Raw genomic sequence first — 14,409 nt, 5'->3', positions numbered from 1 at the left:
ACAAGAGTTATCATCAGTGTGCGATGTATCGAGCACATTGTATCTGGTAGTATATCTATTGTATCTGGATACAAGAGTACATCAGTGGCGATGTATCGAGCACATGGTAGTATATCTATTGTATCTGGATACAAGAATTTATCAGTAGCGATGTATCGAGCACAAGGTAGTATATCTATTGTATCTGGATACAAGAGTACTATCAGTGGCGATGTATCGAGCACATAGCATATCTATGTATCTGGATACTATTGTATCTGGATACAAGAGTACATCAGTAGCGATGTATCGAGCACATGGTAGTATATCTATTGTATCTGGATACAAGAGTACATCAGTAGCGATGTATCGAGCACATGGTAGTATATCTATTGTATCTGGATACAAGAATTTATCAGTAGCGATGTATCGAGCACATGGTAGTATATCTATTGTATCTGGATACAAGAGTACATCAGTGGCGATGTATCGAGCACACGGTAGTATATCTATTGTATCTGGATACAAGAGTACATCAAGAGTTTATCAGTGGCGATGTATCGAGCACAATATAGTATATCTATTATCTGGATATTATCGTATCTGGATACAAGAGTACATCAGTAGCGATGTATCGAGCACACTGTATCTAGCACACGGTAGTATATCTATTGTATCTGGATACAAGAGTACATCAGTAGCGATGTATCGAGCACAAGGTAGTATATCTATTGTATCTGGATACAAGAGTACATCAGTGGCGATGTATCGACTACATGGCCGTGTATCTATTGTATGTGGATACAAGAGTGCATCAGTATAGAATGCTTGGTCGTTTACGTAAAATATCTTAATACAAGTGTACATCAAATTGGATATATGGAGTGCCTAGTCTTTAGGTATAACGTGGACACGTGACTTCATCAATGTGGATCTGGTCGTATATATATTGTATCTGGATACAAGAGTACGTCAGTGTGGATGTATCGGTGAGGTGAAGGTGAAGGTGAAATGGGGTTTAACGTCATACTTAAGAATAAGGAGGCCACACCATAACTGTGTATAGGTTTGAACCCCGGCCTTTAAGAACATTTCGCCCATCTGAGGACGTGCATGCTGGTTTTACAGTACAACCAGAAATTATTGAGAATTTAAAGATTGTAAAAAAAAATTAAAAATTCACTCATTGCTCACATATTAAATGTGAATAATAGCAGAACATAACTCCAGATTCAAAGACAGGTGAACAGTTAGTATTTTGTCAAGTCACCATGGGCAGCAATGCAGGCTTCAATGCGGCGGGGCATACTACTGATCAAAGAACTTAGAAAGTCGTGGTCCATGCTGTCCCAATATCGGACCACCTTTTCTTTCATTTCAGCAATATTTGTCAGATTCTTCTTATTGACACTTTCCTTCATAAGTCCCCAAACATTTTCTACTGGATTAAGGTCAGGGCTATAGCTTGGCCAATCTAATAATGTCATATTTTGGGTCCGAAACCAGGTCTGTGAATGCTTTGAACGATGTTTTGGGTCGTTGTCCTGCTGGAAAATCCAAAAAATTCCATAGAACACGTGAGCAGATGGAAGTAAATGTCCCTCGAGAATATCTGTGTACCGCTCACTGTTCATATTCTCTTCAAATACTCCGAGGGGCGTTGTCCCTAACACAGATATGCCATCCCACACGTTAAATTTCGGACAGTACTTTGGGCGAGGATACAAAGGTTTTTCAGTTTGTTTGGTCCAGAATTTCAGTGTATTAGGAAACAGCCACACAGAACTTTCATCTGAGAAAATCACATTGTCCCAGTTAAAATTTCCATGCTGTAAGCACCAGTTCAACCTTCGTTCCTTTTGTTCAGGTTTCATGATCGGTGATGGAATTCCTCGACTTTTCTGCCAACCCATTGCATGCAGTCTCCTTACAGACAGCCACAGTTCCTCTATCAATCATATCCAGCCTTAAGTTTTCTAAACTCCTTCGTTTGTTTTTAGAAACAAGAATACCAAGCCGCCTCCTGTCACCGACAGTCAATTTTCTGGGCCTACCTGCGCCTCCCTGGTGCTCAATGCCATATCCATTTGCAATATTTTTCAAAACACGATAAACAGTGGACAAACGGATGCCTGTTCTACTTGAAATCACTTTAGTTGATCTGATGTCCTTGTTATAATACTCTAAAATCAACTTCCTCTTCTCTAAATCATCCATACGGGGGTTCACTGAAAATGTCGTCTGCTAGCAAGTTAACAAAGGGGGATAACTCTTCACAAACTAATGAAAAAGGATTAACGGAGTTGTCTCTCTTGAATGAAACCAAGCACTTGATAGCTGGACAAGGTTGTTTATACTAGAAATCCAATTAAACATATTCCTAAAATTCTCAATAATTTCAGGTCATACTATATTAGTTCTAGCTCACTGAGATATCATGCCGCAGTTAAGCATGAATACACCACTCAGACACATTATATGACTTGAGCCGACCAGTCCTTGTTGTACCCATTAATGCCATGCGCCAGGCTGGGACCAGCAAGTACCATATGTTAACGTCTTTTGGTATGACGCGGCCGACGATCGAAGCCGCGACCTTCCGCTCTAACCACTACACCACGGAGGCGGTCTCGAGTACCAGAGCGGATGTATCTTGTGCCTTGCCGTACAACTGTAACATGTAGACACAAGAGGGCATCCATGTGGATGTATCAAGAGCCAGTGAAGATGTACCGATTGCCTGGTCCTAAACATAATACGAATACATGGTATTGTATATTTGACCCCCTTAATTTTATTTCGAAGAGTATATCTAACTCACTTGTTTGTGCCCCAGCATCCACATTATATACTTCAGAACTTTTGATATTCACAGTACTCCGAATTGTGTCCTGCACTCTATTTACAGGCACGGTTTTGTGTTTTGTTCTACACGCCATATACAGATTTGAGTATTACCTCCAATATCCAATTGAATTTACTGTGTTCAAACCCTCTGTATGAAATATAATCTCCTTGGTGACAAACCGGACCATAACAGCCTTTGTGTCACGCCCTGTTGAGTGAACCAAGCACGATGCAGTTTTGGGCTGCGTATGTCTAGAAACTTATTTTACACGATAGCGTGACTCGATTCAGAACTTTTCTGAACAGCCAAATATACACCATGAAGTACTGTAATTACACTACATAGACTACTTGATATATAGAGACCTGTAGGCAGCCTACTGCGTTATTGACGACAGATCCTGTGGGCATGTATGTATATGTAAATCCGTAATCATCATTGTTACAGGTCTTAGCAGTTGTCTGCGGTACAAGCTTTGTTGCAAATTGATTGTCATAGCTACACTGTATTTGATAGATCGGTAGATATTCAGATAGAAAGAATGAGTCAGGGTGAGTGAGTGAGTTAAACAGTTCGGTAGATTTACTGTATTGAAAGTAGTATACAGGCTGCACAGGCCATTGATCACTTTCCTCGACAGCAGGTTCCACCATACTGCAGCAGAATATCTATACTCACCAGTTGAACCACATTGTGTTCTGCAGTTATTCATTTCCATATATACCGAGGGAAAATATAAGGGATCACATGAAAGCACAAGTGTTCCTTTATTTGTTTTCTGGTTTCTTCATAAGCTGTGCGATACAACGCTTGTGATACAACGCTATGCGATACAACGCTTGTGATACAACGCTATGCGATACAACGCTTGTGATACAACGCTATGCGATACAACGCTTGTGAAGACACCTGGAAAAACAATAAAGGAACACTTGTGCTTTCATGTGATCCCTTATATTTCTTCCTCAGTATATATTACCCTTAATGACGCAGTTCGTTTAGGACACACCTACAATGGACAGACACCTAGTACTAATGGCAGCCTTGGGATTCGATGCTGGAGTAAACCGGCACAAGAAATAGGGCAATTTAGGCCCTACTAGTACAGATCAAGAGATTGGGCTACATCACAATGATGTCACAACTAGAGGCGAGCAAACATCTCAATGACGTCACAAGCAGTGACGGGACCTCTGATGTCCCAGCAAGAGGTGGACCGACTCTGTCATGCAGCACAACTGTACGTGCATGCCGAGATGGCGGCATCGCCAGAGGTGGACCGACACTGGCATGGTGACACACATCCAGTGGGGAGACCTACACCCTTACATAATGGACACATCTGGAAGTCCTCAAAGCAGGTGCCCTTCTGTTGCTTCAAAATACTGCCCAAGCTATACTTAATGCAGCACAGCTACGTGTCTTTACTGAATCCGACGGTTGTAAACACGGGACCAAAAACAGCATAATTTAACAATATTTCAACGTGCATTTCTCACATTCCAGTCAATAGGGCAGGCTGATAACTGAGTTCCCAGATATTGAGTCATTGCTGAGTCTCAGTACCACTACATGTTAAATACCCCGAACCAGACAGACGTTAGACGGAGGAGCGAGCGTGGACGTTGCGAGGAAACAATCTGAACGCTTGAACAGTTACGCTTATCTAATACTACACGGTTACTTAGATGTGGCAAAGCCACATATCCACTCTTGGCAGGTTTACCGAGAGGTGGTTTGTAGTAATTATGAAGCATATCGTAGATCGGTTTGACAAGGAACTATATTCCACTATTCAGAAGTCGATCTCCTCCTCAAATGATTTTACATTGTGCCCAAATCAAAGGGTGGTGTTTTAAGTATACGTTACCTTCGGCAGTACAGAGGAAATAGTCACAACGTGTTGCCAGGACGTAATACTTGGCATTTTAAACACACTCGCTTATGTAGTGGAGAGAAATTACGAAACGGTTTCCACGATGTTGGGTATCCGTGAAGATCCGAGTTAGAATTGGTCTTCAGCAACGCCTGCTCGTCGTAAGAGGCGACTAACGGGGTCGGGTGGTCAGGTTCGCTGACTTGGTTGACACATGTCAGGATGTTCATGATGTCAGTCACTGAATTATCTGGTCCAGAATCGATTATTTATAGACCGCCGTTATAGCATATAGCCGTTACGCTGCTGAGAGCAGGGTTATAAACAAACGCAAAGTGAAAGGAAAACAATGTATGGATGTCAGCTTCTATATCATGAAGTGCTTGGGCACCTATCAGGACTATTTAATTCTGGATTAATTCCTAGCTTCTATTTTTCATTGCCATTACCAACCAGCGCCAGTAAACTACTGGCTCCCCTCGTTATGAGTGTCCACCTTTGTTGTATGATATATCATGACTGTTGTTGTTGTCCAAGCTATTCATTCACCCGATGAAGGAGTATGAATATACTTCCAAACTAAGTGTTCCTCATAATAAAGAAGTTGGCATCCGTAAATGTTCACCTTTTATGTGTATGTAAATGCCCCTTAAAGACTGTAAACACAAAGTGGTGTTGAACAGAACGGTCACAATAGCATTGTATTGTGTGTTGTCAGCCTCGACCGTGAAGTCTTAACACTAATACAACGTTGTCATCTAACACTACTCCTTAAGTAAGAAAAGGGGTCCGCTATATAAGACCTTAACAAATTAAATATGTTTGTTTGATGTTTGATTAAACGTGAACAGCTGGCGCAAATCAAGTATACGTTTACATTGGAATGGATCGGCATCTGTCGATATTAAACACGGCCTCATCTAGATAACATTGCAGACAAATATATGTCAGCTTCTTCCTTATCGGACAATCTCCACTGATAACTGATATTGTAAGAGCGCACAGAGAATTAGTTATTACTGCAGTGTTCAATGGTAATGACTGAGCCAGTGTTGTCAGTGTAGATGTGTACAGCACAATACCGAACAATCTCTGAAGTTTACACACACACACACGCGCGCGCACGCACGCACACACACCTCTTTTAGTCCTTACTTTGTTTTATCCATCACTAATTTTAAATCTGAAAATAGATTCATAACCCTGTTGTGGTCTTAACAAATCTGTTGGATCTTCAAGATGAAGTGCTTGTATTCCTTTGATATATGGTAAATATTTCCCTCTTCTAGTGAGCACCCATGACCCCACGACTGGTATATATACCCTATATATACCCTATATATATACCCTGGTGATGAACATTCCAGCAGTATCATACACAGTCCTTTGTGTATTACAGAATTGCTGAGGTATCCCGTTCTGAAAAACGCAATGACGCGGAGGAACGATTCCCAACTTCTGCTACTACGGAGAAAACATGTTGTATCAACTTCTTCAGTAGTGTACGGGGTACTGTCGAAGTCGGGAATATACACAAACGTTTCTTTTCCTCCTGGGATCCACATTAACATGACACGTGGCTCACTCCCAACTTCAGTAACAATCACTCTGCCGTCAAGAGAAGAGCCGAACGGGGGCAGATCCCTTCAATGAAATTGACAAATCATTGACAAACAATGTGATGTCGCCCACTGGTCATGGTGTCAAAAAGTAAACTGACGTACAAAAAGTAGACACCTGGATGCTCGATACTTAAAAAAACCCTAACGTTAATATTTTGAGAAGTGTTTTTATTGTGACTTGTCAAAACGCGACAAATATCGGACCCAATACCGTACCGCATTGCTAGCCCAACATTGACAATTCCTGACGAATGAGTGAGCGAGTTTAGTTTTACGCCGCAGTCAGCAATATTCCAGCTATATGGCGGCGGTCTGTAAATAATCGAGTCTGGACCAGACAATCCAGTGATCAACAGCATGAGCATCGATCTGCGCAATTGGGAACCAATGACATATATCAACCAAGTCAGCGAGCCTGACCACCCGATCCTGTTAGTCGTCTCTTAAGACAAGCATGGGTTACTGAAGATCAATATTCTAACCCGGACCTTCACGAGTAGACGAATTAATTATATGCCCTGAAATGGCCGATAGGCCTGGAAACATTTCATATATTTTCACTTTACCTTCTTAAATCTCAGAAAAACGATTATTTCTCAAATCTTTGTAGATGTACCCTCCAAATACAATGTTGATGCAAATGTGAATATGTTCTTCCATAATCGAATGTCTATGACATTTCTGTTTCTCGTTGGCCACGGCTTAGTTAGAATTATGGCTATGGGGTTAGCGACCTGCTAGGCCTAACGATATCAACTGTGGACTGGCTCCTTGCTTTTCTTCTTGCTCTTCTGCCCTTGGTTCTGAGCAAGCATAAGACGTCATATATGTTGATACGACCTATATGTTTTTGACATGTGTTCGTGTCCATCTGATGAACACTTCCCCGACCTGTGTTCATGTTTCCGGCCTGCGAGATGTGAGCTTTTACTTCAGTTTACACGAGATGAGAAATAAAAGCTCACTGTAAGGCATATCTGAGCCATCTGTTGGTCGCCTCTCCCTTCTTGAGGTAGTATTTAACATTTTACTTGTCTCTGTACAATTTCATTTGACTCAGTCAAACGGGATAGTATTATTTACCGCATGCTACTTCAACCATCTTCCTCATTTCCAGTTAGGATCCATGATCAAATACTGGGAATTTTGCGAAGACAGTAGAGCTCGGTTTATGACTAAACATAATACTACCCATCAAAGTTTAGACTCACAAGTGTAAATGTTGCCACTTACTTCAGTCATGTTCTAAACTAGATTTTGCAAAATGTTCCATACTTTTTAAAGGTACTGTTTACACATGAACTGATGTTTTGTAAAACAAATTCGTAACGTTGAATAGATTATTGTCATGAGTTCTATAAATGGTGAAACTCAGTGAAAATTGGCGAATTCTTAACAAAACTCAACACCCAAACGCAGCTGTTCACATGCATGATATTTGCACTTGCGTTTCAGCAATTTGAGGTTTTTTTGTCGTTGTTGTTGATCTCAACCAGTACTGTTAGGTGCCATTACAGACATTCCTCCCCGAATCCGTACGGGTAGCTGCGTGTTAATGTACCCGTTTCTCTCAGTCACAAAACAAACAGGCAAACACCTGCGCAAGCTTTTGTGGAAGACGAAATTCAGGCTCCGGAAACGGTCCCAACTCCCTTATTTGACGTCCTCGTCGTAGCTGCCTCAAATCGCTTAGCCTGATAGTACGCTTACCCGACGTAATCTTTGGTCATTTTATCAACCACTGGTTTGTCTGGCCAGTACTCAAAGGACACTGTGCTGTTATATTGCTAGCTGCCTCAACATTCACTCATTCACTTGCAGTTACGTCATCTTGGGGGTCTTCGCCGCTGATAGCCTAATAAAAGTATGTACATTTGCATATACACGTCCCAATATTTCGCAAAATATTAGGAAAGCTATGATTCATCGGCAAACCTTTCCAACAACTCAAGAAATTCGATAGATTTAATATACATGCCAAACATAGCTTCAGCACTTGATGCAGTAGCCACTATATTGTGTCATTTAAATTGCAAATCTGTTGTCACACAAAACATATTCGAATAGATGTTATTTCGCATTGTTTAGTGTATAAGCAGTGTGCGAAGATTGGAGCTTTGAGATATTTCCAACACGCATCTATTCAAGAAAAAACATTCGTTGATTCTTTCTTATCATTGTGCAACTTTCGGCAGGCAAGTAGCGCCGTGCCTCCTCCTTGACGGGCATACCGGCCTTACAACGATTGGTGTGCTTGAATACATGCTCGGCTCCAGCAAATTCACAATTTTATTCACGGTGGGGGCACCAACAAAGGACTTCACTGACATTGCCAATACAGGCGTTCGAACCTGGTCGCTTGTTATGGTACGCCAACTCTTGAACCACTGGGTGAATCAAGACACTTACATGCAGCGCCGGTGCTTGGTATAGGTATCGGGGGATGTTGAGAAGACCAATACTGGTGGGTACATGATTACCTGCCAGTATGCAACTGGATATTATGAAACAGTCTACCTGCTGCTGCACAACTGGGTATTGTGAAACAGTCTACCTGCTGCAGCACAACTGGATATTATGAAACAGTCTACCTGCTGCTGCACAACTGGGTATTGTAGAACAGTCTACCTGCTGCTGAACAACTCGGTATTGTAAAACAGTCTATCTGCTGCTGCACAACTAGGTATTATGAAACAGTCTACCTGCTGCTGCACAACTGGGTATTGTGAAACAGTCTATCTGCTGCAGCACAACTGGATATTATGAAACAGTCTACCTGCTGCTGCACAACTGGGTATTGTAAAACAGTCTACCTGCTGCTGAACAACTGGGTATTGTAAAACAGTCTATCTGCTGCTGCACAACTAGGTATTATGAAACAGTCTACCTGCTGCTGCACAACTGGGTATTGTAAAACAGTCTATCTGCTGCTGCACAACTGGGTATTGTAAAACAGTCTACCTGCTGCTGCACAACTGGGTATTATGAAACAGTCTACCTGCTGCTGCACAACTGGGTATTGCAAAACAGTCTACCTGCTGTGGCACAACTGGGTATTGTAAAACAGTCTATCTGCTGCTGCACAACTGGGTATTGTAAAACAGTCTACCTGTTGCTGCACAACTGGGTATTGTAAAACAGTCTACCTGTTGCTGCACAACTGGGTATTGTGAAACAGTCTATCTGCTGCTGCACAACTGGGTATTGTAAAACAGTCTATCAGCTGCTGGTATACAACTGGGTATTGTAAAACAGTCTACCTATTGCTGCACAACAGGGTATTGCAAAACAGTCTACCTGCTACTGCACAACTGGGTATTGTAAAACAGTCTATCTGCTGCTGCACAACTGGGTATTGTAAAACAGTCTACCTGTGGTATACAACTGGGTATTGTGAAACAGTCTACCTGCTGCTGCACAACTGAGTATTGTTGTTAAGCAATATACCCGCCGGTGCCCAAATGGATATTGTTGGTAAATAATCTTGTGTAAAGAAATGGGGTTTTGGCAGAATCAATAAGCAATATAACAGAGCACTGTTTTTATATCTCTTCAAATATACACGCACTACTGTTAGTTGATATTTGCCCCTAAGTGTACGCCCTTTTATGACATTATTACAAACTGCAATTATCTTCAGATTTCACCTTGGATCAATTTCCTTAAGTAGCAGGAGCTAGCGTGACATATTCGTGGGCCTGACACACACTATTTCTAGCCGGCGCTGTACTATGTACCTGTATAAAAAGTGACGCGGACTACAAGCATGCGTCTTCGTGCGCCTTCATTGAGTGGGCACTTGAAGCGAACGCTGAACATCGATCGATTCCACACACAGCTGAACGATGAACGATGCGTCGTCTGCTAGCAGACAGTACAAGTTATCTCCCGTGGCAAGCTCTCCTGGCGTGGAGTTAGAGAAGCGGCTCCGCAGAGTGATGGCCGCTTCCAGGATTGCCTCCTCGCGAAGGCTGTGTGCCAGGTACAAATTCTTCTTCTACATTGCAATTCTCATGTTAGGACTTCAGCTGTTTCTCGGATACAGTTTCTACAGCAGCATTAACATCAAAGATGCCGAACGATTCGATGGAAGTGATCACGGCGACCGAGCACCACGAAAAGTTTCGTTTGACATCCGTCAAGATTCACATGCAGATTCACATGGAAAACAACCGGTAAGTGGCATTAGTCTTGCATGTGTAAGAATAAATTCACTAGTATATATATGTACCCTAAATTGGCAGTTAGACGCGCACATAGGATGATTTCAGGTGTAATGTTAAACAGCTGGTCTCGATGTGATCGGGAAAACACCTCGTTATAACGCTGCGCTGGGGCACATATCAAAAGGAAATGTCCCAGTCTTTGGGTGCGTGTACAATGCAGACCAGATTTGAGTTTAAAAGATTGGTGTAGGAAAAGACGGTATATGTGGAAACAGATCTGATCATATCGCTATGAAGCCCTCTGAATTTCGTTAACAACCATGATTCAACATGCCATTGAAAATGTTTTGAGAAACGAAAATCGTGTGCTGTAGTAATAGCAGAAACCTGTGAAGTAGGACTATTACTCGCATCACCACAGGACCTGGTGCTGTATCAAGACATAGTGGGACATTATCAACAGAATGTATGGTACTACTCACAGATATTTCTATCGGGAGCCATCATTGCTGAAACAAATAACTATATGTTATAAATAACATTGTTGTATTGAACTGTTCAAGCAGGCATCTTGAACCACTTTTATAACACTACTGTTTCTTATGGATACTTAACACATGTTGTTGTAATGTTGTAACATGTCACACTCACTGCTGCTGTGGGAAGATGCTATTCAGAGACATTCTTTGATTATTATTGTACCACTTCTTTATGACAGGACATGTTACCTTTTCTTGTTAAGTAATTGAAGTTCTGAAACTAGAGATCAGCTTTTATGCATATCAGCTATGCTTGACTGTAGACCTGGGATTGAGACCAGATGCAGGCTCTATCAACTGGTGTTAACTGTCACAACACTGATGAATTGTATGGCATTAAGTGGATTTACATAAACTTCCGTAATTTATAATATCCCACTCACATAAGACAAAGGTGTAAAGTGGAGAGAGAGGGAAACCTGACATAGCTACAAACATGACAAAGGTGTAAAGTGGAGAGAGGGAGACCTGACATAGCTACAAAACACGACAAAGGTGTAAAGTGGAGAGAGAGGGAAACCTGACATAGCTACAAAACACGATAAAGTAATAATAATAATGTAAACTTGACTGACATGTAAACTTGACAGAGGTAAAAACATGAGTTGGTTATCTGACATTGGTGACAGCAGCAAAGGATTCATTGAGAAGGTTTACATAAATTGTTGACTGTGGAGAAGGATTCTTTTAGTAGGTTGCCTTAAAATGTTGACAGCAAAGATTATATTGAGTATGTTTATGTTAAATTGTTGACAACAGCAAAGGATTCTTCTAACAGGTTGTCTTAAAGGAGATGTATTGAATATAAACTTCTTAACATATGCTAAATGGTCAAACACCTATTCACACACAAGAAAATTTCTTAAGTGATTTTGTTGTTATCTAAAAGGCAAACAATGACTCTTATCCCATTTTTTGAAAATTGCAAAGGATTCTTTGAGCTTGTTGCCATAATCGTTCACAAGCCTATGGTACAGAGAAGACCAGAGGTACAGATAAGCTGCGTATCTGTGTAAATTATGCAAATATTTATGTGAAAACTCAATTCTTATCAAGTCTATTGCGTACAAGTACGCTTGAAGTTTTGTAAATACTCAATAAGTTTGATTTTACATGCATACAAACAAAAATAGATAAAATAACTGAGGTATATTGAGAAGTTCTATTTCACCACCTCAACTTGGCAACTTGCAGTGTTTCTTCTATAACATATCAAATATAAATAACAAACACGTAAAGGGGCATTTAAACTTTATTACATTTTTACAATTAATGGAAAATGGCTTAAATGGGTACAATTTATTTGGTTACTCAAAGGAAAATTAGGATACCCAGTTGAGATGTAAACAAGTGAGTGCATAACTCAGTCAATGACCCAAAAAGTGACCAGAGAAAGTAAAAGGTCAAGGTTAGATTGCATATCAAAAGTCGCTATGAGATGGTACTTTTTTGTTGCCCTGCTTGGTACTTGTAATAAGGGGAGATAACTAGGTCTGCTCAGTGGTCAGTACACTGTCTCTGAGTGGTGTAGTCATGTCAAACTCTGGCATTGTATCCCAGTGCAGTGAATCCAGGATTAGCAGAGTGCCAGCTGCCACACACACATATACACATGGAACTTCATTGGAAGTGCAATACTCCTCATTTCACTTTAACGGTGCTGCGGATGATGTTGACCAAGCCCTGCCAAGCCACCACCAACTGTAGTCCTTCCTGACAGATGTCACAAGGAAATAAGTCTGGATGATCCAGATTCAAATCATTGTTACTGGTTCAGTTTGAAAAAGGCCAATATGATTAAGCCTGTATCAAATCTTCCATAACGATTGATTAGAAGAGCAAATGAAAGATTAGGCTTTGTTGTGTGATACTCTTTCAGAGCCCTTTCATAATCCCCTGAAGCTACAAGCAACAGCTTTGAGAGTAAATAATGCACCTTTGTGCCAATCTTGTGCACAGGAATAATCCAGATATGGTCATTGATGCACAAGACATGACAATATGTTACTGTCAGAAACAAGAACAATCCAGAATTAATCATTGCTGTGCAGAACATATGAATTGACACGATGCTTCTACTTGATTGCATCAGAGTAGGATGACACTGAGGGTTGACAAAAGGCTAGGACTTTACAGGGAAGGTTAACAGGAGGCCCCTAGGACTTGTAGAAGAAGGGTTAACAGGAGGCCCCTAGGACTTGTACAGGGAGGGTTGACAGGAGGCACCTAGGGCTTGTACAGGGAGGGTTGACAGGAGGCCCCTAGGACTTGTACAGGGAGGGTTGACAGGAGGCCCCTAGGACTTGTACAGGGAGGGTTGACAGGAGGCCCCTAGGACTTGTACAGGGAGGGTTGACAGGAGGCCCCTAGGACTTGTACAGGGGGGGTTGACAGGAGGCCCCTAGGACTTGTACAGGGAGGGTTGACAGGAGGCACCTAGGACTTGTACAGGGAGAGTTAGCAGGAGACCCCTAGGGCTTGTACAGGGAGGGTTGACAGGAGGCCCCTAGGACTTGTACAGGGAGAGTGTTTAGTAGCAAGTTGTTCACCTGCCCTTCACCAGATCCCTCCTGATGATGCATGCCTTGCATCCTGATTTGAATGGGACACGGGGGATCAACGTTTCCACAATCTGGGCAGCCATGCATGAATTGAGATTATCAAGTCACCAGTAAATTATTGAACTGATAATGAGAGCAAATAGTATACTGCAATGTCGAAAACCATTAATCAATCCATAATGTACACTGCAAGTTGTTGTGTGTAGAATACCGTCTGTATAACATTGTCCACGTTGACCCATGGTTGCCATGAGGGAGATGTCTGGGGAGGTCGGACCAGTGGACTGACACAGATGATTGTCATGGTGAGGAAACTGTAGTGTCATGATGCAGGCTGAAATAGTTGACATCTGGGGATATTCTTTTCTTGTCATAGTTGGCTGTGTCATAACTATTGTTGACAATGCAGAATGATCAGATGTTGTCATCCTGCTTGTAAACCTTATACTCTTGCCTGTGTGTGTAGACTGATTTACCTGTCTATGTGTGAAGACACATCTCCTTGCTTGTGTGTAGACTGATCTCCTTGCCTGTGTGTGAAGAATGGTCTACTTAGATTAGTCAACTTGCCTGTGTGTAAGTTGTCAGCCTACCAACAGGAGATTGTCATTGTTATTCTGAGGTCGAAGGCATGAACCTGGTTGGCCCTGTGGTAGATTTGCCAGCATTTCACTGATGTTATGTGATTGCCAGGAAGCCTTGGCCCTGTGGTAGATTTGCCAGCATTTCACTGATGTTATGTGATTGCCAGGAAGCCTTGACCCTGTGGTAGATTTGCCAGCATTTCACTGATGTTATGTGATTGCCAGAAAGCCTTG

General features: G+C 41.7%; 1 protein-coding gene across 1 annotated transcript in view; it reads left to right on the top strand.

Moving 5' to 3' along the window:
* The first annotated feature begins 10,254 nt into the window (after positions 1-10,254).
* The window catches only part of LOC124269294 (xylosyltransferase oxt-like), a 122,344-nt gene continuing 118,189 nt past the window's right edge, over positions 10,255-14,409 (top strand). The window contains exon 1 of the mRNA XM_046704297.1: positions 10,255-10,500. Coding sequence (XP_046560253.1) covers positions 10,264-10,500 — 237 coding nt within the window. The 5' untranslated portion in view covers positions 10,255-10,263. The remainder of the gene's footprint in view (positions 10,501-14,409) is intronic.

Source organism: Haliotis rubra, unplaced genomic scaffold (assembly GCF_003918875.1).
Source record: "Haliotis rubra isolate DU_JTF1 unplaced genomic scaffold, ASM391887v1 Scf1437, whole genome shotgun sequence".
Lineage (NCBI taxonomy): Eukaryota > Metazoa > Mollusca > Gastropoda > Lepetellida > Haliotidae > Haliotis > Haliotis rubra.
Note: the sequence above shows the minus strand (reverse complement) of the source record. Positions and strands in the feature narration are given on the sequence as shown.